This window comes from Amblyomma mixtum, chromosome 5 (assembly GCF_055824585.1).
Source record: "Amblyomma mixtum isolate Tamu chromosome 5, ASM5582458v1, whole genome shotgun sequence".
Lineage (NCBI taxonomy): Eukaryota > Metazoa > Arthropoda > Arachnida > Ixodida > Ixodidae > Amblyomma > Amblyomma mixtum.
This window is the reverse complement of record NC_143016.1, coordinates 149686165-149711974: the sequence shown is the minus strand read 5'-3', so window position 1 is coordinate 149711974 and position 25810 is coordinate 149686165. Positions and strand designations below refer to the sequence as shown.

At 44.2% G+C, this 25810-nt stretch overlaps 1 protein-coding gene across 1 annotated transcript; it reads right to left on the bottom strand.

Annotated features, from left to right (window-relative positions):
- Positions 1–12878: 12878 nt before the first annotated feature.
- On the bottom strand, positions 12879–25421 carry LOC149344133 (female-specific histamine-binding protein 2-like). The gene is made up of 5 exons (XM_089547154.1): positions 25293–25421; positions 22454–22620; positions 20961–21043; positions 13098–13181; positions 12879–13000 (listed from the first exon to the last, which is right to left on the bottom strand). Exons 1-5 carry the CDS (start codon positions 25410–25412, stop codon positions 12879–12881), a joined length of 576 nt encoding a protein of 191 aa, XP_089403280.1. The 5' UTR covers positions 25413–25421.
- Positions 25422–25810: the final 389 nt, after the last annotated feature.

The window sequence follows — 25810 nt, the reverse complement described above, 5'->3', positions numbered from 1 at the left end:
CTGGTGGCGCATTCGCGCTCACTCTGGGTGAACGACTTGTCCGCCATGAAAGGAGTGGTAGTCTACCCAGTGGAGGAGGCCGTATGGGCCAGAGCCATTGCTGCGTATGCTATTTGTTTCGGCTCTTCGTAGATGGGGACGTTTCGGATTTCTAATAATTTTATTCAAGCAGGCAAGTACTACTCCAATTTCACGTGAAAAAAAAAACCTGCAAATGCCACCTCAGGCTTCAAATTAATGCATGAATATGCTAGCGGTTTAGCCAAAACCAGCCTTTTACAAGCTGCATTTACCAATGCAACACCCTAGCCAGTTAAAGATTTGTACGGGTTTACCTGTTCCTTTCTGCGGTTCTCATTTGCCATGTGCAGCTTCGGTGCGTTAAATACTATTTTCCATGTCATAGCATGTTCTTTTTTGTTGCGTCAGTTCTGCGTCAAAGTGCAATAACCATCATCGAACTCAAATGTTTGTCGTGAATTCTCCTTTTTTTGAAAGGAATATATAAGAGACTCAGTATTATTTTCCAGAAAATTAGTTTCAAATGAAATAGGAAACTCAGAAAGATTTCGTATTAGGCATCCGATAAGTCTGAATAGAAGAAGCTTTTGCCCGATTAAAGTCGGTCGGATAGGCGTGGTAAAACCAGAGCGAAAGAACCTCTGATCGATGGCCGGCGTAGTGCAAGGCTAAGGGCGGGCGCAGAATTGTTTTCTCGGCACCTTAGATATCTAACTTACCTGTTGCATATGAAGTTCGAGCGGCATGTTGCTTGCGCAGAAAATATTAATTTCTCAACTCATATGAGGGTGATTCCATGCCACACGCACCAATTTTAGCGCTGGGCGCTGTTGGATTTCATTAAAAAAATTTCTTTCTTTTTACTGAACCGCCAAATGCAATTTTCCCCTAACATCTAGCAGGGAAACTTTCTTGTCATGTGACAGCCCTTTGAATTTCCCAGGCTGGTGCAAGATAAGGCCCGTGTAAAAAATGATAGTAATTATTTATTTCCTTTTGCCCTCCAAATTTTTGTGGACAATGTATATAAGCTGTTTTTTTTATCATGTATAGAGACATTGCCTGCACAAGGCTTTTGTTTTTTGTAGTTCGGTTTTTTAAGTGAAAGCGCTGCTTTGTAGACCTTTTTATAAAAAGTGCGCGCGGCATTCCTGAATAATATTAGACTTTTCATTGGCTCTTCATAACTCGTACGGTGTGTAGAAAACGTTTCAACTAAAATTAGACTAAGTAACGTTCGCAAAAATATTGCCAAAGTTGCAAAAAATTTCATTCTGCTGCGTATCCAGAAGAAAATACTATACTGAGGTACTCGCGGCAAAAATGCGAAATACAGTTGCACTAACTGAGAGTGTTATTACAGTTTTTGTCAGGAATTTTCATCGAGGTCATCGTGTTTTAGTCCACAAAAAAATGAGCGTCGCAGCGCCGGCCTTGCTTGCCCCCTATGTCGCTTCACTGCAGAACACAACCTCTTCGCTATTCAAACTGCACTCTTTCCGCGCACTCACGCGCTCAGGAGTTGAAAATCCGCTTTGAGCGAAGCCGGCATCACGCTGCTAGCGTGCTTTGGTTACAAAATTCGTGCTCTGCGAGGTGCGAGGACGGAATAAAGTGACTCGAGGTGGCATGCACAAAAGCGAATATGATCGCCTTGTAAGACTGGAGTCTCGCCTCCGCGTCCCTCTAGTTTCTATATTTTTTACTGATCTCTGTACAAGACTCAAAACAATTACCGGGCTCCCAATCTCTGTAATGTCAACAGTCCGTATTAAAATATGGAATAAAGCATTCTTCTCAAAAAAGGATGCATCCAGCACCTTAAGGTGTGTTGTTCTTGTGAAGGTGCTAAACAAAAATGTTTATCTTTTGATCAACTTCATGCGCAGCTTTGATTCCGAGCTGGCAACAGTAAATAGTGTGAAGGATATAATGCGAAGAATAACATCAGCCGAAATAATATATTCCCATAAATTTTTTGTGACTCTTCATCTATATTTTACAACAAAAAAAAAATAAACTACTGTAGCCGCGGCTTTCGCTGTTTTTTGCATCGTCCCATATGCAAAGGACGCTTTACGAACTTCGAAATAGAAACTAAGGTTTTGCTTTCACGTGGCTCAAAGTGGACGGTGCAGAATTCCTGTATGGTGGGACGAAAAGAGATGTGCGCATACATTCTTTGATATTTGAAACTCCTCTGCTTCTGAAAAGGATGTGATTCTAGCAAGAACAATACTGAGAGCATCTGCTCACGTGAAAAGTGGATGAGCTGTCCTGATGTAACCTTCATAATGTCTTTTGTAGGCTTGCCTTTGATGGTAGCCGCTGCTAAAAGTTGTACTCAGCCAATTTGCCGAAATAATTTTCGTTGTAGAAAAGGTTAAGAAGCATCTCTTTGTTCTTATATTGGGAGGTGGCCCCATCTGGGAAGAAATGAATTTTTAGCACTTGCGGAAGATTCTTTTCAATATTTTCAAGACCACAGCGTGAAAAGTTGCCACAGCAGTACTGTTGCGCTCGAGAGAGTCTGAAATAACCCCAAACGACTTCACAGAAATCGCTGCTGCGGTTTCTGGGGGGACATATGCTACAACTGGGTGCAACGTGGCCTACGTGTTGGCCCAGCGGTATGACTGCGGAGCATCTTGAAGAGTGTAACTAGTTTTCCGCAGAGTTCATGAGTATGATTGCTTCAACCTCTTCTATGTTTCTCTTTAATTTCCTCAGATATTTCGCTAGTTGTTTACTAAGGAAGTGGTGCATCTTCAGCTGTTTGAACATTTCTAAAAAATTTTCGCGGAATTCTTCAGGCGTACAGATAGTTGTTTCAAGAGACAGAGTGTACGTTGCTCATTCACTGCTGAACTTTTATAGAGTGAACATTTTCAGTGTCCTAAGCTGGTGCGTCCAGCAGAATAGCCTCAGGGGTGTGCGCAGCAGTTTCCGGTGGCCGCATCTGCTAGACATTCGTCAAATGTTAAGGGGAATCCTCCAAGGTGGAGCAGATTTGTAATAAGGCAGTGATTACTCCTTGACATCCACCCAAGCGCTGCCATACGGCTACAAAAGGAAGCTGTACAGCTTCATAGCCTTCGTAGAGCAAAAAAACTCATCCCGGTCCGGGGCTCGAACCCGGGATCACCGCTTCACCGGAGCAGTCGCTCTAGCAATTGAGCAAACAGGGACGGCAAGCTTATGGCAGGGCTTCTTTCACTACGAAGTTTCTGAGAAAACTGTATAGCTTTCCTCTGTAGCCGTATGACTGCGCTCGGGTGGATGTCAGTAAGTAATTACTCCCTTATTACAAATCTACTCCACCTTGAGGGATTACCCCAAACATTTGACCAACACAGTTTCCACTTCGAGTTATTCATCAATTCGCTCTCGCCCTACCATAAGCTTGCCGTCCCGGTTAGCTTATGGTAGGGCGAGAGTGAATTGATGAATAACTAGAAGTGGAAGCTGTGTTGGTCAAATATTTAGGGGAATCCCTCAAAGTGGAGTAGATTGGAGTAGATTGAGTAGATTGGAGTAGATTGTAGTAAGCTTGCCGTCCCGGTTAGCTCGGAGAAAGAAGACGTTGTTCGAAGCGGACGCATTCCTCAATGCTCTCCGCACAAAAGGTTATATCGGCCTCTGCCCGAGGTACTGCTCAGGCTTTTGCCGGCAGTAATGACTACCGTATCGTTCTGCCCCGACACCCAACAGGTAACCTGGTGACCGACTCCGTTTTCGTGCATGCAGACCTTGCCGGGCGCCCTTACAGGGCACAGGATTTCATAGACTCGCTGCGAAACGTCGTGAACCTCAAAGAAATTAGCTCTATGGGACAATTCCAGATCTCTCACGCCTGGATGGTTACTTGCCAATCGGCGCAATAAAAAGAAAAGCTCGTGTCGTTCTGCGGCCTCTTGGTGAAGAGCCGCCGCTGTGTTGTTGTTGACCCGGAACCGAAGGACGTGAAGCTGAAACTTCTGTGGCCTCCCGAGCGCTTGGAAGATTGCTTCATTCGTGCGGCACTCCAGGCGTACAGGAAGGTGACATATATCTCGGCGGAAAATTGGAAAGTTTCAGACATCAAATGAGAACTCTAAGCCGTGATGTCGACATGTCTCTCGCTGAAGGAGTCGGTGTTATTGACGTTCCACATCAGCTGACTGTGTGCGGCATTCAAAGCCTTGTCCTGATTCCGTGCAGACAACCTCTGTGTTTACGTTGTAACCGCGTTGGGTACATTCGTCGGCATTGTCGTACGCCGCGGTGTGACGACTGCCGACGTTTCGGCCGTAAAAAGGAAGAGTGCGTCGTCACGTATGCCGACAAGCTTGCATTTAAGTGCGTTTTCGCTTGGCTTGCACCGTCCACCAGATTTCACCTTGCGAATCGGAATTTTCCACCACTGATGCCACAATTTCCCTTGGATACCCAGCCTTATACAACAGCCTTAGTTGGGCATGGACGCTGTCACGCACTTGATGCTCGCACGACTTGGCAAGGGCAGACCGGAAGCAATTTTTTGCTATAGCTCTTTTCACGAGCTTGGAATGGGCCGAATCATTGGATAAGGATGGGTATCCAAGAGAAATTGTGGCATCAGTGGTGGAAACCCCGATTCGCGAGGTGAAATCTGGTGGGCGGTGCAAGCCAAGCGAAAACGCACGTACCAAACAGCGACCTGTCGTTGTGCTCTACTGGCATCAGGTCTCACACCGCCTCAAGAAGGTCGGCGACAAGTGTGGCGTGCGTGTTGTATTTTCGGCCCCGGTAAAGCTGGGACGCATGTGCCGCCTGGTGAATGATGCCAAAAAGAGGCCTATGTGCAAAATTAAGCACATCAAACCTCTTGTTGAATGTGAACTTGGTGTGGTATACAGCATCCCCCTCACCTGTGGCAGACGGTACATCGGAAAGACGGGACGCTGCCTCAACGAAAGCTTGCTAGAGCATCGCCGGACAGCTCACTCGTTATCTGGCGGAGGTCACCTAGCTGACCACGTTCGCCGTTGCTCACACAAACCAGCATGCAAGGCGTTTTTAGAAAGAACAAGTGTGATGCATAAGTTTAAGACTCAGAAGAGAGAGAAGAAATTTTTGAAGCGTTCAGCATTATCAATGATAGAGAAAACTGCGTCAGCAGCCCTTCTGTGGCGCTACGCAAAAAAAAAGAAATAGATTACCTGAAGGCAAACGGATTGATTAAGCCAGGTAGGCGATAAATAGAAGGTGCGCCGATGTGGCAAACATGAGCCGCATGGCATAGGCGCCTTCTGCTTTTTTTAGATTATGGGTTTATCTTGTCACGGATTACTTTTCTTTGCGCCCCTTTTGTATATTATAGCTGTTTGTGAAATAAACCTCAGTTGAAGTCCGGCGTTCGTCCTGTCTCGTCTACCTTCGTCTCTGTCTTTTTAGCCGCTGGAATGTCTCACAATAGTACTAGCATCCAACTAGCACAGCTTTCTACGCTTAATGAACAGGGAGGTAGCTATCTTTCTTAAATAATGCACAAGTAGCAGTGAACAGGGTGCATGTGCACGAAGAAAAAAAATTCAGGGGGCACTTTGGCGCTCTAAAGTGCTGCCAGGCGAAAGCGTTTCCTGGCCACTGTTTCTTAATTTTCTTAATTTCTTAATTTTCTTAATTTTATTGTTTTTTATTTATATTTTCACATCTTATTTTTATTTTGGATTTTATTTTTGTTTATTTTCTTATTTTCCTTTTTTATTTTCCTTTTCTTGCCTTTACTCCTTTTATTTTATTTATGAAGTCCATGCATTCACTAGATGCGCCTTTATTGATGCTGGAACCTTGAGCTTTTTTAAGTAGTGACGCCGAAAGGCAGACGAATCTGCCGACGCGTCTGTCGACACGGCTGCCGACGCGCCTGTCGACACTCCTGCCGACGCGTCCGTCGACACGGCTGCCGACGCGTCTGCTAACGACAGTATGAGGCATTAAAGGCTTTCGCCTTAATATGGAGTAAACGATTCAACGAAGTTCATCTGCACGACAAATATATAATCGCAATTGAGTACTAGCATGTGTACTGTCCCGAGTAAGTTTATTTGAACTTAAGTAGACGCCCAGAGATGGGCGAGGAATATACAATTGTGGACGAATACATCGAAAGGGTTGATTAGCGCCATGACTTCCAAAGTGTGCAAATTGAGCTTTTTGACGGTCTGAATTACGCCGTCGTAAAAGTGAGGTAGGTGTACTGACCTGCATGAGAGGACACAAAAGTTGCAGAAGTCATGTCCAACAGTCTAGAGCACAAATTTTGAAAATTCGAAAATTGTACGATACTGTTATGGAAACGTTGAAGGTAATGGTCAGTAGTTCTAATATGTATAAAAACTTTCTGCTACAGTGTTTCCATCGATCGCATTGAACCCTTAAGACTGGCATAGAAAGCCAATGGGGAACGCTTTTTACGATAGCTTTTATAAGCTTTTGAAAGTTTATGAAAACATACGATAGCTTTTGAAAGTTTTTGAAAGTTTTTGTAACCGCAGTACACTAGCAGCATGATGCCCGCTTCACTCAAAGTGGATTTGCAACGCCTGAGCACCTGAGTACACGCGAAAGGAAACAGCGTGAACAGCGCTGAGGTTGTGTCCTGCAGTGAAGTGAAAGTAGGGAGCAACCATGACCGGCGCTGCGGCGCTGAACTTCAAATAAAATTTTTTTCTTGACTAAAACAAAAAATAACTCGATAAAAATTACTAACAAACTCCCAATAACACGAGCTATGAGAGAAATGGTATTCTGCATTTTTGCTGTGAGTACCTCAGTACCATATTTTTGCTTGAATACGCAGCAGGCTACAATATTTTGCGTCTTTAGCAATTTTGTTCTGAACGTTATTCAGAATAATTTTAGTGTAAACAAATTTTTCATGCAGTACGATTTATGGGGAGCTGGTTAAAAGTTATCTATTTCTCTTGAGTGTAGCACGGACTTTGAAAAAAAAAGTTCAAAAATGGAGGGGTTTGAGCTTAAAAAACGAACTACAAGAAGCATGAAAGCATTGTGTAAGTAAATTAAAAAACGCACAACTCATAAACATTTCTCAAAAAGCAATTCGGAGGACAAAAAGAAATAAACACTTTAGTACAAATTTTTTGCGGAGATGTAGTATTGCAGTAATCTGAGAAGTCGAAAAGTCTGCCGCATGACGGATAAATTTGTTTCCCGCTAGAGATTAAGGGAACTTGCTTTCGACAGTTGAATTAATGGCCACAAATTTTTGAAAAAAAGCGAAGAGGGTCAATCGCAAACATTGGTGCGTTTGGCATGTATGATCCATGGTAGATAGGCACGCAACGATAAATCCCAATGGATATTTAAATAGCTGCATTTGATCTAATATTGACTGTTTTCCGATATTGCAGGCACTGCTGAGTTTTTGTCGATATTGCAAAGGATAATCTCCGTAAAGACGGTGAGGAGGAAGTGTCCGGTATGTGCGCGCATTCCGTTCGGTGTTCGCTGTGATCTGTGCCCTGTGCTCCGGTCGTCCTTGTGCCTGCCTAGACTTCGGGCCACGTAACAATATGCATACTTTTTTTCTTGTGTACCTTTCTGTTGTTTATTCTTAACAAAGTAATGATGTGGCTGACACTGCTTCTCATCTGTTCTGTTTTTCTTATATCCAACAGTAGTGCCTGCTGGCGCTGTGGGTAAATAAATAAGGAACGATATAAGGCAGTGGAATAGGCCAGTGCCATAGAATGTGACACAGGGGACAAGGCGACTACAAGGTCAAGCTCCAGTGAAATCTGACAGGATGTCAGCAATGACACCTTAGTGCAGCGGTTTAACCTGTGCTTATCTTCTCCCCTTCCTGGATATCAGCAGGTGGACATTGCCCGCGATGGTCCAGTGCAGAACGGTCGACAGACGTGTTTTGGTGGAAACGCAGGACACCGCTGGTCGTGCATTTCCAGCTGGCTAGCGCGCGTCTCGACGACGAGGCAGCGCTCCTTCTCACCGCCTGAAGGTCGGTAGAAGCCTGCGGAACTCTGGACTGAGGTCCCACCCGCATGCGCTTCAGCCACCATCCTCTTCAATAAACGTTTACTCACTCATTCACTCTGCTTTTCATCTAAGTTGTATGTATCATCAACTCGCCCGTTTAGCCACATTGTTTGGTTAAATTGGTTGGTGAGTGCTTGGATCGTGTGGTCACTCTTTTCTCGTTTTGTAACCACTGCCTTCTCAGTAACATTGCGAAATTAATTAGAGACCGCGCTTTTCAAACGCTGCTGGCGTAGTGGTCCTTGCAGGATCGCTTGGGAATTCGCTGTTTTTCTTCGAACTCAATTGAAGGCGCAATCTCTGATATCCCGGCTGACATCACCGGGATGATGACCTTAGCCGCCAAGGCGTAACGGCGCAAAGGGACTGCACGGAACTGAAATTATCTCTCAGCAAAGATTGTCGCTTCGAGCACACACGTGACACGCTTCCTTTACCTACGTTACAAGTTGGAATGTGTCCAACCATGTATGTAAAGCATTGTGCAGCCACCTCAACCAAATTTCACTATTCTTCCGGCCTCGGAACGGCACTCACTCCCAGAGCGCGTGGTCTGTCGGCGCGCAACGGGAGAGGTTTTTATCGCTTGGTGCCACCTCCACTGCTCCCTGCACATGTGCAGCAGTACCATAGTGACGTAAGTGCGTTTGGGTGCGTCGTCTGCTTCCCACGGCAACGAGGCCCCATAAACTACAACGGCGCGATGGCGAAACCCCCGAGGAAAACTGAGCGAGGGTCGGTAAGATGCGTGAAGTTTGGCGTCGTCATGATCAAGAGCAACCATTTAGTAGCGGGACCAAAGCATCTTTTGAGAAGCCCTTCAGGCAAGGTGACTTCAGAGTGTACTGCAGCGTGAACAATAGAAATTGCCCCCTGAAGGGTGCATTTCCATGGCTCTAGCTCGCACCCTTGTACCCTCCCAAAGGGGCGAAGAGTATGCATACACAATCATAGTAACGGTGTGGCCATTACAGTGGCACCCTTGTTCCGACCGCTTTACAGTTTCATTTTTTTTTTTGGGGGGGGGGGGGGGGGTGGGGGCACTTTTGGAGATAAGTTAAATATTTCTTACGAAATGCTGCCGACGATACGGCACCCCCGACTTTAATAATAATACCCAGTTATATCTTTCACGGTGTGTCTGAACCTGTTTTCTGTGGAGCCGCATTTGTGATGTCTGCATGATGTTCACTTCGTGATATTTCTGAATATATTCAAAAAAGAAAAAAAGAGTTTCTAAAAGAGGCCAATCTTTCGCAAACTCACTCGCAGAGTAGCACGATGCTATAACATGCCACATATTTTTCCAAAGGAACATAAACAAGTATAAGCGTAACTGGAATCTGTCATACAAGGCTAGTGAGATGACAGAGTTCAGCACAGAAGACCCCAATGCTGCGCACATTACATACTTGCCAAGACGAACATACCTCCTCCAAGTTTATATATGCCATTGCAGCGAGCCCCCGCTTGAGTTCAGCCATACTTAGCACTTCAGCTAAAAAAATTCAGGTATTCAGTTGTCTAAAAAATTCAGGTTCACCTTATGGGGGCGCAAATCGCAGTCGTAGCTGCTAGCATCAAGGTTGCAGCTGTCGCTTAATAGAAAGCTCGAATTGCTCACATTATTTTAAAAGCATGCTTGATTCAACTACTGCAATGTTCTTCAACAAGTGAAAGAACACCCGTACAACCTACGCACCCTTGCATGCCCGAAGGAGTTGCAGCACATTGTACACAAGCACCATTGAAGGGTGCAATAAAGGTGCTAACGTGCTCAGCGTACCGATTTAACTAAAGAAACCAGAAAAAATAAGGGTGTGGAAAGGTTGGCGTGATTAACGTTACACGTTTAAGGGCGCAAATTGTATTTACTCCGTCGTTTACGTCGGACCTCAAGCATACACAAGAATGGCTCCACGAGAGGTTGTCTTTGTGCTGTTATGTTCATAGTGAGTTGTATCCTAAACATCGTGACGAACGTTATCGCACTTCACAGAAAACCAGCGCAGTGGTTACTCCAACATATTTTTCTACCTCAAGACACGTTTATTGTTGCTCCCATTGCACCCCGAACGTTAACCTACAGAAATGCTACCAGAAACGTGAAGAAATTTGTGCATTTCCTTGTATTCCATTACGCTATTCGAATGACTATACAAAAATGATACAAGAAAGTACGCGACGGTTTACTGGTGCCTAGATGTAACTGTCCTAGTAGACTGCCGTATAAAAGTTGCAGAGTTGTTTGGTCTTTACGGAACTGCGGCCTATATATGCCAGCTCTTAAGCAATACCAGTCTTCGGAAACTCGTCCAGTAGCATGAACATCTGCTGTCGCTCCTACACAAGATGAATTCGGATGCCTGTCTCAACTTTATTATAGTTGCCTTTATACGTCATGGATGAGCCTGTTATATCAAATTCCAAAGCTGGCTGCAGTTTCGCGCTCTCGGCGGACCAGCAGAAGATCGTTACCGGGCAATGAGAGGGAATGGCCTTGATGCTGTGGCGAATGGGCGGTTGTAAGTTGTCCGAGAATTCCGATAGCATGAGCTAGAGGGTAGGAGAGCCCGCTCAAAAGCTACATGCTGAAGGTGTGTCGATGCTCCAAGTAGAAACGGTAATAACAAAATCACCGATGCCGAAGTCCAGGATGCCGGCGAGCACCGCTCATTAATTCCTTCGCTCAATCTAAATAGCTTGCCGGACATCGCTCTGACACTTCCTATTACAAAAAAATTCAGGGGGCACTTTGGCTCGTTAAAGTGCTGCAAGGCGAAATCGTTTCCTGGCGCACTGTTTGTTTTTTTGTTTTTCATTTCTCATAATCTCATGTGACACTCAACTTTCCGGCTTCATTTACGACCTCTTTTCATCAATAGACGCAGGCAAACAAGTCGATGCGCTATTCCTTGACTTTTCTAAAGCATTTGACCGGGTCCCCCATTACAGACAAACTAACCCACTTGAACATTCATTCCGATGTTATTGCCTGGGTTAAAGCTTTTCTTGCATGCCGATCTCAGTTCATTTCTGTCAATAATCATCTTTCTTCCTCCTCACCCGTTTCGTCCGGTGTTCCCCAGGGTAGCGTTTTGGGTCCTTTACTTTTTCTAATCTTCATAAATGACTTACCCGCCTGCGTATCATCCAAAATCAGATTATTCGCTGATGACTGTGTTACATACCGTAGCATTTCTAACGACTCTGACCGCCAATCTTTGCATACTGATTTAGATTCCATTAGTAAGTGGTGTTCTTCTTGGTTAATGACCCTTAATTCCTCTAAAACTAAACTTGTCTCTTTCACTCGCAAGTCTTGTCGCATCCCAACATCTTACACTCTCCTTAATAACCCGGTTGAACTTTCTACTTCCTACAAGTATTTGGGACTACACCTTCAGTCTAATTTAACATGGAATTACCATCTTAGCCATATTCTTGCAGCTGCTAACCGCTCTCTGGGTCTTCTAAAACGTAACCTTAAACAAGCGCCTTTCCACCTGAAAAAACTAGCATATGTTACCTTAATACGGCCTAAAATCGAATATGCGTCGGCCATCTGGGACCCGGATCAAGCATACCTTATTGATGACTTAGAATCTTTGCAAAACCGTGCCGTTAGATTCATCTTTTCTGATTATTCTCGTCATACTAGCGTCACCGCACTAAAGGCTCGCGCCGAACTTGATACGTTATCACATCGCCGCAAACTATCACGCTTGACCCTTTTCCATAAACTTTACCATCGTGTTCTGCTCCATGACGATTTTTTTCATTCACCTGAATCTTTTTTTCCACGTCGCGACCACCCGCTGAAAGTTAAACGCATATCATGCCACACTTCTTCGTTTGCTAACTCTCATACCACGTACTATAGTCGACTGGAATAATCTTCCATCACACATCGCTTCTGAACGGGATCTTAATAAGTTTCAGGACCTTCTTACCCAAATGTCTGTTTAGCTTCACTAATTGATTGTACCACATGCTGCATTCCGCTTTTTTGTTATTTTGTTTTGTTCCTGCGGTTGTTATGCCTCTAAAACACTATCTGTTCTTTTTTTTTCGTGTAAATTACAATGTATACTACAGGTTTTTGTTTATTTCTTTTGTTTTCTACATGTGCTTTCTGTTTTTATGTGTTGCACATTGGCGCTTGCTCAATATTATTTTGCGTTGTTTGTCATTGCTCCCCCCTATGTAATACCCTCGATTGAGGGCCTTTAGGGGTTTATTGAATAAATAAAAAAATTCTATTTTTTTGTTTTCGTTTGTTTTCTTTTATCAATTTTTTTAATTATTTTATTTTATTTATGAAACCCATGCATTAACTAGATGCGCCTTTATTTATGCTCAAACACTTAGCCTTCGTGGCGGAGTGGTAGCGTCTCCACTTCAAATTCCTAAGATCCTGGTTCGATTTCCAGCCTCGACAGAGTTTGTTTTTTAAGTAGTGGTGCCGAAACGCGGACGGATTTGCTAACATTACTTGGTCACGACCGTATGACGCATTAAAGGCTTTCGCCTTAATGTCATTGCTGAAGTATAAACCTCTTTGCAGGATCGGTGCGCGCATGCTTGGCATTCCAACCACCGTCTCAGAAAAAACGCACCAGTTGTCTGAAAGGCGCTCTTTTCCCGCCTTTAGGCAGGGAAAACCTGTGGCTTCAAATGGGCTGAATATTGACGCTCTTTGCCTTTATGGGAGCTCCACTAGCAGAGAGCACAAATTAACTGCTTCGTTGCCGAGCACCGGTGATGCAGGAACCGGGATCAACAAAAGTTTATTTTTCTATCGTATGATATCTCTATGTCTTATTGCATAAGTTTCTGTCATAAACGAAGTACTTGTCTGGGCCGCAAAGGAGATCGTATATGAAGAAACAGAGGGATGTGATCTTGTCGACTTCTTTTACCCACAGTTCGCAGCCTGGAAGGAAAAAGCCCATGATCAAATGACATTTATTATGTACTCCACAGGAATGGGCCGCTGCTGAGCGCACTATAGAAATCCAGACAATACTCACCGTTTCTGCGATGCACGACTCTCATAATTTCGCAGTTATCGTACTCAAGGAAAGCCATTGCGTATCTCACAGTGAAGTATTTGTCTGCGGCAAAGAAAAAAGACAATATTTTTCAGCGCCATTCTAAACCCAACCTTTTTCACACGCTGCTTCAAGATTATTTAGCTTAATTTTTTCAGTCCACCTCCTTAAAAGTAACTGTAGCACAAGACCTACCTAGGAGCGACCTATATGCAAGCACAGTCAGGCCGCATGAGACTGTTAAACATGAAAGTTGTTTGGTGCTGCAAATGCAATGAGCGGCATTGTGACACCAGTCTTAACGCTTTCTATTGGACTAGTTGATGGACAAAAGACGACACTGACACCGATACGCGCTGACCGGCACCTGGGATCTGATTACATGGTGATCCATTATCTTTTTGCCATTTAGGATCGATTTGATCCTTTTAAATTGCTCACTGTTGTTGTTAGGTGATGTAGCCGCTGCTTTCAACAGACCGTGGGAAGCGACCCGACCTGTAGGAAGTGGCGACCGGACCTTTTCATTGGCTGCATATCGCAGCGAATAAAAGCCGGTAGTGGAAAATTTTTCTGTGTGTTCCTTTGTTATTTTTGATGTCATTTTCATTCCATTTTTTCTTCATTTCTTTGAGCTTTACATTCGTGGTTTTATTTAATTTCATCGAGCCCTTTCTTACTTTTATTTGTGTTTGATGAACTACTAGGAAACTCCGCCGTGGCGATTCACTACATTGGGATTTCGGTGTTCGGCCGCTTGCTGTTCTTGTTCGAGCCTGCCGTCACGCTGACGTCACGCCAGATGTAATTTATAATGGATTCTTATAGGTTAAGGCCTCTGGCTTTCTAATACAACCAGAAGGCTTCAAGAAAATTTTAACTGCTTCAAATGGACGTCGAATGCCCATCGTGCGTAAGTCTCCCTTCTACACCGCTGCACAAGGAAAGAAGATATCAGCTTTATAGACCACGTTTCGATCATTTTGTAGCCTTTACCTCTGACATGCAGCACTTGGCGACGCCTGCTCAAACTACAAACGTATTGTTATAATTTCGCAATTATTTGCTTTTCTGTTCATCACAATTTAGTGCCCTCTGACTCCTTGTGCAGTCGCTAGTGGTAGTAATAGTGTCAGAGTACTACTTATGCAACCGCGCGTTTTCATAACGCTGACAATAAAGCGACCTGTTGTCATTCAGCACCCTTTCCTTTCGTTGCCTTCCATCATGAACACTGTAAATCACAGCGATGTTAGTCATTAGTCATTTGGTTATCATCTTGTTAATCGAGGAGACCTCAAGGAAAATTTCCGCCCAATACACTATTTTTTATTTGTAATACAATGCACAGTATTTTTATTTATCCATGTCCCACTGGATGGCCTGCCCTACCTCATTGCGGTATCTCGAAGTTCAAGGACATTTGAACGACGGGCACCATCAGCTGGACTGCTATCACACACAGGTACTCTAAGCTGAAATTCGCGACTGCTTTTTCAGACGGTTGCCAGATTTAAACCGTCAAATAAATTTTCATACTCGTCGCTAATCAAAAAGCGAGCGAGGGTGGGGTGTTAGCTTCAGGGTGCTTGCCAGCATTTCGACAAGTGGACTTGTACCTTGTCTGGACAAACCATTCATCATTGGTGGGGTTTAAATGGGGTCTTTAGTCCGAGGAGGAAGCCCCGGCTTGGTAGAGGAGGCTGTAAAGTGGAAATGGCGTTAGGACGGCGACGGTGAATCTTGTCTAGGGGTGATGGCTGCTAAAGATAATTAACCGGCTGACCTGCGGATCTGTGAAAAGAAAAAGGCCAACTGAGCAGAAAGGAATCCGGAGGTTTGGAGCGTAGAGAGAGAGCGAACGTGTGCTCGTAAGGTCGTGTATCAAGCTGCGTGACAGGGGGCTTGGTATGCCTGCCTGCGTGCGTTGACCGGAAAAACTCAGATAATATCAGCATGGCAGAACCAAATACCTGGAAAAATAAAAATAAAGGAAAACGAGAAAGTATGGGGATGAGTAACACACGTTGCGGGCTGAGTTGGTTACGCATTTTATTTTCTTCAAATTTAAGGAGCGCTAACTTTTAAGACGAATACATATGTTCTACGAGAAACGTGTTCAATAAACATAGTTGGAGTCAGCGTCCGTCCGGTCATGTCCTCTATGTATTCGTCTTAAAATTAGCGCTGCTTAAATTTGAAGAAACGTATGGGGGTGAGTTCAGAGAAAATGTCAAAGAAAGGGGGGGGGGGGGGGGCTGTGGAAGCCAAGGGCTCGTTAAAAATGCCGGGAAGAGATGCAGGGCTTAAGGTAAGGATAAACTGAATAAAATGAGATAGAGAAAAAAACGGGGAAAACTAAGTAATAAACTGGGAAAAGAACGGGTCGGGGTGGAAGGGTAAGGAGTAAGGAACTATAAACCGGAGTTATGAAATACTAGGAAATGAGCTTATCATGTGCAAAAGCAAAAAAAAAAAGAAATACACTATTACCGGAATATAACTGAGATACTCAAGTTTCCCCTGGAAGTGCTGATCCGTGCTGGTTTTAACGTTTTAAATACGTAGATTATGCATGCCCCTGTGCAGATTTGAAGGCATATTCAAGAACGAACAGTTTAGTCTCATCGAAGTTTTGACCGCGTTGATTAAAATTTTCCGACACTGCCTTCTGCACGTTCCTTGCTGTGTCAGACCGATGACCATTGAGTCTGGCGCTCACTCATAGCCCGGTTTCTCCGAGGTACTCTTTATCACAAAAGGAACACTGTATCACGTAAAGATGTTTAGACGACGCACAGTTAAAGCTTGTCATTATATTCGCACAGAAGTCGCTTGCCGTGCTTCTAACAGTGGTGTCGCTTTGTTAATGCTCGCATCTCTGGCAGCAAATAGGCTGAGAGCATGAGCTTACTGTTGGCGGGGCTTTCTTAGCAAGCCTAGCGTGTACTAGTATTTCTTTCAGATCTGTGTTGTGTCTTCATGGTATACCACCGGTGCATTTGAAAACAAGTTCTTGAGATGATCGTTGCCAGGTAAAATAGGGTGCTATTTCCGCAGAATATTGTTTAAGTCCAGAATGCCTTTCGAATATTTCGTTTAAGGGCAGGAAGCCGTTCCCTGTTAGCTTTACCTCACCTCGTCTCGTTTCAGAATGGTTGCTCGCTGGAAAGTATTATTAAGGGAGCTATGGTGATGGTTCCTATAAGTTAGGCTCTTTTTAGTCTGTGGAGGAGAAGAAAAAACTTCTTAACGCCGCTGCAACCTTTCTTTCACTCTACCCTTCCGCCCTGTCCCGTCTTTTCACCCCTCAATCAATTTTTTTATTCTGCTGTTTTATCTCTCTCTCTCTTTTTGTTCAATTTATCTTTAGCTTGTCTCATGCACCTCTTGTCATGATTTCTAAGTAGTTTTTGGTTTCCTCATTCATTCCAGCCACTTGTCGCCGCCATGTTTTCCCTTTTGCTTTTATTTTTCTCGCAGTTTTCCGTACTTCGCTCTGCCATGATGACTGACACCTTCATCTCAGTTTTTCTGCTCAACGGAGCCAGTCATACCAAGCCACCTGTCGCACCTGGACACACAGCCTTTCAAGCCCACGTGCTCTCTCTCTGCACGCTCCGCACAACCGGATTCCTTTCTGCTGAGTAAAACACGTTGCGGGGGTAGTTGGTTATGCATTTTCTTTCGTTCAGATTTAAGCAGCGCTAACATTTAGGACGAATACACAGAGAACATGACAGGAAGGGCGCTGACTCCAACTATGTTTATTGAACACGTTTCTCGTAGAACATACAAGAAAAGACGACTGTGAGCGCATGCGCATCTACGACTAACCACAGAAGGAAAGGCCAAGAAAACGGGAAGGGGGGCAAGAGTAAAGTGAAGTAGCTTTTTTTTTTCATTCTCAAAGATGACAGCAAAGGTTGATTAAGGTGAGCAGAACGCATTTCGTTCCTTATTTTCAAGCAATCTGAATTCGCTGGCATGCAGAGAGACAGAGGTGGTGGTGACACACATGTCGCCTCTTGCCTTGATAAAAATGCTTCGGATAATTCCCGAGCTAATCTATCTTTGCTCCTGGTTAGAGTTTTGGTCTTGTCAAGCCGTGGCTCACAGTTATGATCGTTTAGGTCTTTGCAAGGAACGGCAATGGGCGGGTAAATTCAGGCATGAGTCTGAATCGTTTACCAAACTTCGTTCATGTTCCCTGGCATGTTCGTTAACACAACGCCCTGTCTGGCCAACGTACACTTAGCCACAAGAAAGGGGGATCTCATAGACCACACCAGTGGCACAAAGGACAAAGGGCTTAGCGTGCTTTTTTCCACAGCCGGATGTTGCAGGGCCACTGCTGCTGACTTTAGGGCACATCTTGGCCAGTTTACAAGGCGCTGAGAACGCCATCGGAACGCCGTACTTGTTGCCCATCTTTTTTAGGTTGTGGGACACCTTCTGGATGTATGGCATAACCACTGGTTTGGCATTCCCGGGTATTTCTTTTCTGCGCGTGTTTTTTTGACAACCCTTGAATTTCTGTAGGAGTGCCTCGGTCACAGCTGTCAACATGTTATCAGGGAACCCTGCTTTTCGCAGTCTGGCTATCTCGCCCCGAAAGCTCTCTTGCATCATGTGAGGGCACGACTTAACAAGTGCAGATTCTAGAGAAAGGGTCGCAATAGCCCTATTAACAGTTTTTGAATGGGCCGAATCAAAAGGTAAAAAATCTTTCTTGGCTCTAGGGCGGTAGCACCAGCATACACACTTTTCTCCAAGCATGATATTCAGGTCCAAAAACTGGAGGCGGTTAAGCACAGGTAACTCGGCGGTTAAGCACAGTCACTTTCTGCTTCGTTCGCCTTTTTCCTTTCACAGATTCGCAGGTCAACCGGTCAACAGCCATCATGCCTGGACAAGAGACACCCTTCCTCCCTCTAACCGGACCTTCCTCCTCGGACTGAGGACCCTATTTACACCCCGCCAGTGATCAACGATGGACCCAGACGAAGGCAACTTTTCTTGGAGATCAGACCCGCCGTGGTGGCTCAGTGGCTTTGCTGTTCCACTCCTCACCTCAAAGTCGCGAGATGAAGCCGAGCAGCAGCCGCGCATTTCGATGGAGGCGAAATACAATTGCTCTCCTGTGCTATGCTGTGTCAGCACATTTTAGGCGCGCCTCAACTACAGTGGCCCACACAGCCCGCATGTGTAGCTTCGGGCCGTTCAATTCCACATACAACTGTCATAACTGCATATCAGCCCGAATGAGATCGTCAGAATAGCAAAGCACACAATATCGGTAACCGATAGCACGCCGCATCCGATATTTTCTTTATGCGGGTGAGCGTACCGCCCTTGCCGCCGAGGTCTGACGAGGTATTTTGCTGCGTAAATGAGACTGTCGTGCTTTTTGAACTAGAACAGATTACGAAGCTTCGGAGCATTTGGAAAGATTGTGTTTTGATTAATGTCTCCGTGTGCTATCACGATTCACGGAAAAATGCGGTGCGCGTGTTTCTATTAAAAATGAAAATGGGCGTCCGTTTGACTGCAGAACAGTTTCCGGCGTCAAAGATGTGCGGCTACCAAAGCTGCTTTCGGCATAATAAGGACGCACGCGTACGTTGTCGAGCGGATGTCACCCTTTACGCTCTTATGCTCATGGGAAGAAAGGGTTAAGTGAGTGTTGGTAAAGGAGTCGTGAAAAAAAGAGGTGAATTTTGGTTCGTTTTCTAAGTCCGCTCTCTTTACACGCTGTGGGCGCCTCACCGACCACACTCAATTTCTGCGCCTGGAGCGGGACAGCAGTGTCAGCATGGTAGCGTTGGTAACTAATTCAGGTTGTCACCACTGAGAAAAAGCAGGTTATGAGGCTATCGTACATGTTAAGCCTGATATCCGCCTTGAAGCCCAGCATTAGCTCTATGAAGCAGTGAGTAATAACGCGGTACAGTGGACAGTGCTGAGTTTGAATGTGCTTAATTTACGCTTCCAATTTCTCGATGTGACGCCTTGACCCATAGGCACCAAGTAAGTTAAAAGGGCTCGGCTTAATCGGAAATCCTTACAAATCAGACAAAGTTTCGGACTGGACTTTACAGTGACGTTACAATGAATTGCGAATACCGCGGCGCCTATGTACTACGGTGTTCGCATTAATTTTCATCGCACTTGAGCCTAAGTGACATTACATAGACGCTGGAGTCGTTCTTGAAACAATCATGGGGGACAAGCGCCTTTTTCTTACCGCGAAGGTAGCAGCAAAAAGAAATACGAAGATCGGGGCGCGTATGCGCCGTGCTGTTCATATTTGTTTGTATAACGACTGTTCGTATTATCCCACAAACATGAAAACAAAAAAGTGAAAAATATTGAATTCAAAACGCTCCAGATGCAATTTGCTTCTAAAGCTGAACCTGGCAACCGTAAATCTGCGTGCAGGAAAGAGGATCTTCGCAGATCTTTCAACTTCTGCTTTCTAAAGCATTCGTCTGAAACAAGGATTTGTGCGGCGGCACAGGTCCTCGAAATCTGTGCCCCTTTCGGTGTTAATTTTAACTTTAAAGAAGTTATACTTTCTCTGTAGTAACGAATGACGAGCGCCATGGCCACCACCGGATGTTACTGGAGGAGACGACGTCTCCCAGGCAATAAGCGCATGTCTGCGCAAACAGACCCGCCAAATCTACCAATGCCACGTTCCCTGCGTACTTAACAGCGCTAAAGTAAAAAACCTTATGATAGATTTGAGTTCCACAAGCCATGTACGTCGGCAGGACGTCAAAATCTTTTGTTGTCAAATTTCAGCCGCAGCTTTTTGTTTTGAAAAGCCACCTCATCGGGGTTAGTGTCAAGGTAATCCTGGAAAATTAATCAAAAATCCCGATATATAACACTAAAGACAACTTGGCTCTTACATCTGCTGTTGCAATTTCAGAGCTAATGCTATGAGCTAATGCAAGTTTTAGCGACAAAATTGTAGCAGATTTGTCGTTATTTAATCTGTTTATAATGCAGAAACTACTCCTTGAACAGATCAACCACAGTGATAGATCGTGCAGTGAGAGAGAGAGAGAGAGAGAGAGAAATAGAGCTCTTTACTGAAAAACAGATTTTAGGCGGCGTGTATATTCGCTGACATGCTACTCTGCGTAGGGGAGGGTATAGGAGAGTAAAGATGGAAGAAGGGTGGAATAAACGAGAGCTCTCATTAAGAGGGTTGCAACGCAATAGTTCTCTGCATGATGGCTTCCTTAGTTGAGACCGAAGTCAAGTTCTGTGCGTGGACAGCGGGGTGATCAAGTGTACGGCCAGTTAGAGTTTGCCTAAAGCACCAATAGCCTCTGAATAGGCAAATAAGAATATCATTGCTCGTCGCTGCTGTCTGTTGAAGTCTGAAGGACTTAATATAGAGTCCAATGTGAGTGGCACTTGGGTGAGGGATTCATACATTGCGCATAGTGCGCACGTTCGTAGTCGTACGCTAGACATTCAAAGAGAACATGAAGTACAGTCTGAATTGAGCCGCAGTTGTCACAATACGGACTGTCTGCTTGCTTGAAGCGCTATGGTAGACTGTTCGTAAACGCAACACTAAGGTGAAGGCGGTGATAAACTAGATCACTAGCGGCGGTTTCTAGATGACCCGGAAGCCCGAGTGGTAGTCTTGATTTGAGCTGTGGGTCGATGCAACGGGGAAAGGGGCAATGATTTCTTGGCGAGTTCCAGAGGCGGTTCATTCAGTTTTTGAAGCCTTTCTTGATTGTTCTTCACCGAAATTTTATAACAGCCATTAACAATGCTTCCAGTGGCTTAAAAATTTATTTTCTTCTACGGCCTTACCGAGTGACGGGGACGCTTCGATCAGGTTTGGTATGGGATATCCTTCCGATGCCTCTGCCCAGGCATAGGCAGTCCGGTTGTTACTGTCGGTGAGAAAAATGAGCGTGTTACATAATATTCGCAGAGTTATAGAGGCGCGCATACAAATATCAGTTAAGTCAAAGATATTTTTTTTCTTGAGCCAAGCACCGTTATGATGATGATAAGGCACTATAAGTGGTAACCGTGAATAGTACTGCCCCCCCCCCCCCCCTTTTCGTTAACTTCAGAAATCATTCCACATCTGTACATACATGCGGCGTCACCTATCAGTTTTTTACCTGCCACGCCGAAAGTAATTGAGGCAGGGTGAGCCCCATCTGTCTTTTGTATTTTGGGGCATATCGTGGTACACTTTTCTCAGCAACTAATAAAGATAGCGGCAAGATATTTACTTCATTTTGTTCAGAATTTTATCGTCTAGCCACTGTACTAAAATTGTTTTCGTATACGAGAAATGAAATTATTAGAGATTTTTTAGTTTCTACACAGTAAAATTGACCAAATTTTGTATATATTTTTATTTTAAAATAAACAATGTTATCCGCACGCTGGTAATTTTGGTACACTAAATTGCCACATATATATACTATATGTCCCAAAAAAATCAGCTTGATATCTACGGTCATTTCGAAAATAATGGTACCAACGTAATAAAAATCTTGTTTTGAGAAAACTGAGTTTAAAATAAGCAAAACCTTAAATCCTGAGATTTTTACTTAGCCAACTCATTTTGACCAATTTATTCAGTAGGCACCACCTGCACAGTCATCATCTAGGTAAGCTTCTTTCTTCTTTTCGTGGTTTAGCTTCTCGTGCCTGTTTTGTCCCGTGCTGCGTAGCTCGATCAGCGAAGTAAACTCGACGCCGATCGACTTGCTTCAGCCAGCGGACAGTTTTGCTGCTCGGACGTAGTCTGCATGCCTCAAGAACCTTAGTTTTTGCGATGGCACCATCATAGAAGGACAGAGCAGCAACTAAGACATTTTTTGGAGCACACTCCCATACGACGTTGTTAAAGAACTCGTTTGAGTTCTGGGTGGTTGCCAGAGAGCTTGGATGGTTGCCAGAGAGCTTTCTCTTTCGGCTAAAATTAGGAACATTTCACGTTTTTAAGTTCTCAGTAACACAACGTAGAAAACACACTCCTCCTAAAGGTGGTGTGTCGCTGACTGCTTTGCTTTCAGATAGCTTTTTCAGGTTGGTACAAGTTGCAGTGAATAAAGTGTGATACATCAAATGATGCAGAAAATAATGTTCTTTCATATGTATAAAAAAAACTGAAATGAAGTTTTTTTTCTGATTTTTTGCTTACCCTGTTCCCTTAAGTGCTGCATCTCGCAACGCTCTCATAACATTTTTCATGATGCTCATATTTCTTTTTGCGTGTTGTTATAATGCGCTAAAGAAACAAATAATGAAAACAGCAAACAGGCGTTTCTCTGAGAGCTTACCTTGAGCCGTCTTTAGGATCAACTGATCGGAGAACGTTCACAGTGTAGTTCTCTTTTTCGTTAATGGAAACGAGTTCGCTGGAGACGCACTTTCTGTTAAATCCATAAAACGGCTCTTCTTCATATGACCTCATGTACAAGTAGTACTTCCCCGGAACTATAAGTGACTGCAATAAAGGAAGCGCCGTTTCAGAAGAAAACGAAGAATGAAAAACTGCAATCCCAGGGCAAAAACGGTAAGGTTGCGATTTTAAGCCAATTGTGAAAGACGACAAAAAACAATTCGAATAAAATTATTAGCTGTTTACGGCTATACTAATGACAAGTGAAAAAAACATAAAGAGCCTAAAATTGGGAACACATCGTAATCTTGTACAAGTGTCTGAGCTGATTGCTGAGAACCTGAGAGTAGCGTCAGGTCGGCTCCGGTAAATCAAATGTCCATATCTTCTGGCCTACGTGTTTAAAGCAGGCACTAGCCACAGGATGCGGAACGCATTGCCTCCTAACTCAGCAAAAGTACTCTAACAAAGGCTCCTATTCAACCACCACTGCGTTCTTTTTATGGTGTAGCAGCAGATTTTTTTCTCTCTATTGGTGGCACTCCGCTTCAGTGACGCACAAACCAGGCAAACCCTACACTTAGCATGTTCACAGTCGCTAATTACGGCGTCATCCATGTGTTCATTTTTTGAGGCCCTAGATATCGGACATCGTATTCTGGCTTTGCAGCTACCGAAGCAAGGGAACACTGGCTTCTGTTGACTGGCAGACTGGTTTTAACACAGCCCAAGCTGGGCACCACCAGAAATATACATTTCAATTGGAAACAGTTTACGAAGGTCACCGCGACTACGTTACTTCCTTAAATGATGATTACTTGATGTCTTCTGCACTGTGCGTATTTAACAGTCATTTCTAAGATTATGCAGTACAACGCTGGTGGAATACTTTTCTTCGCTACACCTTTCCCCCTCATTAAGCAATATTTCTGCAGAATGATCATAAGAGCAGAACATATTATCACCAAAGATATGGGTGCCTATAGAAAAATAAACCAGCCAATGGCTCTGCACAGATCGGCGTGCCGCTCGCAGGTAGCGGGCATAAAGTTCCACAGTGAGGTGTGTACAAATGTAAAAACAGACTGTGGCAGTAAAGTTTGCTCTCCACCTTTGTGCCATAATATTTTGCGAAGGACCACATTAAGGATTGCGTAAATATGCAGCCGTTTAACAATTATTCGACAAAGTGTATAAAATTAAAATAAAGTGACAAAATTATCCATCATGGTTGTTTCGAAGGGCACGTTGCAAAGTTGTCTTTTCTGAGAAATAAAATCATGTGGGTATGCTACATAAAGTGACAAACCCTTCGGTTAGTACGTTAATGCCGGTAATATAATATGACGCGAAGAAATGTGTGTCATAAGCAGCTTACTGTCAAGAAAATCGAACACTGGCAATGTACGCCGTTGTGTGCATAACGTGCAATAGTGCCGAAATTTTCAGCTGGCGACACACACCTAAGTATAATCAGGACTTTTCATTCTTTTATTACGCGTTAAACATCATCCCGGATCATTTTTTTATTACGCGTTCAACATCATCCCGGAGATAGGGTATTAGGGCACATACTGATACAACACACACACTAAAGGACCTGCGAGAAAAGAATGGGAGAAATTCGGCGGATATTAAGGCGAAAGCCTTTAATGCCTCATACTCTCACGACCAACTTCTGTTAGCAAATGTGTTCACGTTTCGGATGCATGCCTTATATGGGCATATACTAATCAATAGCCAATCGGTACTTAATCGGATGCAGTCGAAAGACATCAGAACATCACCTAAAGGGATTTCATGATTATATCATTGTATAATCAATAAATGACTAATTGGTTTTTAGCAGTAGTTAAGTGGCAGGTGAGCCTGCACACTGCGCCTGTACCTTAACAGTAATTAATGAGTGTACTAGTTAAGGTTACGGTAGCGATCGCTAACCGTACATTAACTAGTATCACGAAATGTACATGTCGTGCTTAACTATCATTAATCATCACTAATAGTTAAACTTTTCTAGACGTTTCATAGACATTGTGGCGAACGTGCTAGAGAGTTCCATCAATTTACAGGTGTGTGACAGGACATGATGGATGGCATTAGAACAACGGTAAAGACCAGTTAGCCTAATTAACCTTTCTAGTCACACCACATAAATAAATAAAACCGACTCGGAAATTGGTCGAGTTGGGGAATCGAACCAGGGTATCCGGAGTGCGAGATGAGCACCCTAAGCACACTTCCATTGCAGCTCGATGGTTTGCAATGAACAAAGGGGCGTCTAGTGAATACGGCATCTTCGTTCACTCCCATCTTCCTTCCCTTAAAACGAGGTTCAGGTGCCGACCGAGATATGCGAGAGATATGCATTTACTTTCCTTAAAAACCAATTTACCGTCGAGAAAGGCGTACAGCCGAATGGTCGATGGCGTTCTGTGGACTCCCTGGTAGGGTTGCAAGACGCTGTCGCTTTCCACTCATAGAGGCGAAGCTTAACATCTTAACCACACGCCAGTGACACAAGCAGCATCAGTGACTGCGCTTAAGGCTTTCGCCTCACCGCACTGTAGGCCAACAAAGTGCCCCCCTGAATTTTTTTACCTTTTCTCATCTGCTTTCCTGGAGATTCTTTAACTCGTGCCTCTCATGCCGTCGTGTCAAAGCACCGGAATGAGTAAGCGGCAAATACACAAGTGGCATACTTCGCAGAAAATATCTCTTGCAACGGCGTGCCTGAAAGCGCGTTTACTGGGGATGTTTTCGCACGTCGATCTTACCTTCCATGCATCCTGGTACTTCGCTAAATCCGGCCTCCGTTCAAGAAGCTCCGATTTGGTGACCACCAGGACTGTGAAAAGAACACTGGCATACCACATTGATTCAGCAATGGTAGCCATTAATAGGTAATGAGGCGACCAAGACTTTGTCTGAAAGAAAAAAAATCAATAGCTCTTATTTCGAAATGGGAATAACACAGCGAGCAGTACGCATGTGACCAACGTAAGAGGTATTAGCTTCGAGCAAGAAAAAAGCTAAAGGACACAGACGACACCACCGTTTCCTACTCCTAGATTCAGATAGATGCGACTGCATGGCGAAACTAAATCGGTCTGAAACTATGCAAGGGTCCGCCAATGCAATAATGCACTTCTCCGCAAATTTTGGTATATTTTGTATCTGCGACCCGCTTTACGCCTGTGTTACAGGTCATAAATTCTGCCTTCGGAATAAAAACACATTGTGGGCAATTTCAGTAAACTGGTTTCTGGTGTTTTGAGGAAACGAAATGGCGCAG

Excerpts from the sequence above, each read along its gene's own strand:
- LOC149344133 (XM_089547154.1), bottom strand. The coding sequence starts at position 25,412 with ATGGCTACCATTGCTGAATCAATGTGGTATGCCAGTGTTCTTTTCACA. Across the intron at positions 22,621-25,292 it reads AGTACCAGGATGCATGGAAG|TCACTTATAGTTCCGGGGAA; the intron begins GTAAGATCGACG and ends CCTTTATTGCAG. Across the intron at positions 21,044-22,453 it reads GATCCTAAAGACGGCTCAAG|TAACAACCGGACTGCCTATG; the intron begins GTAAGCTCTCAG and ends TCTCACCGACAG.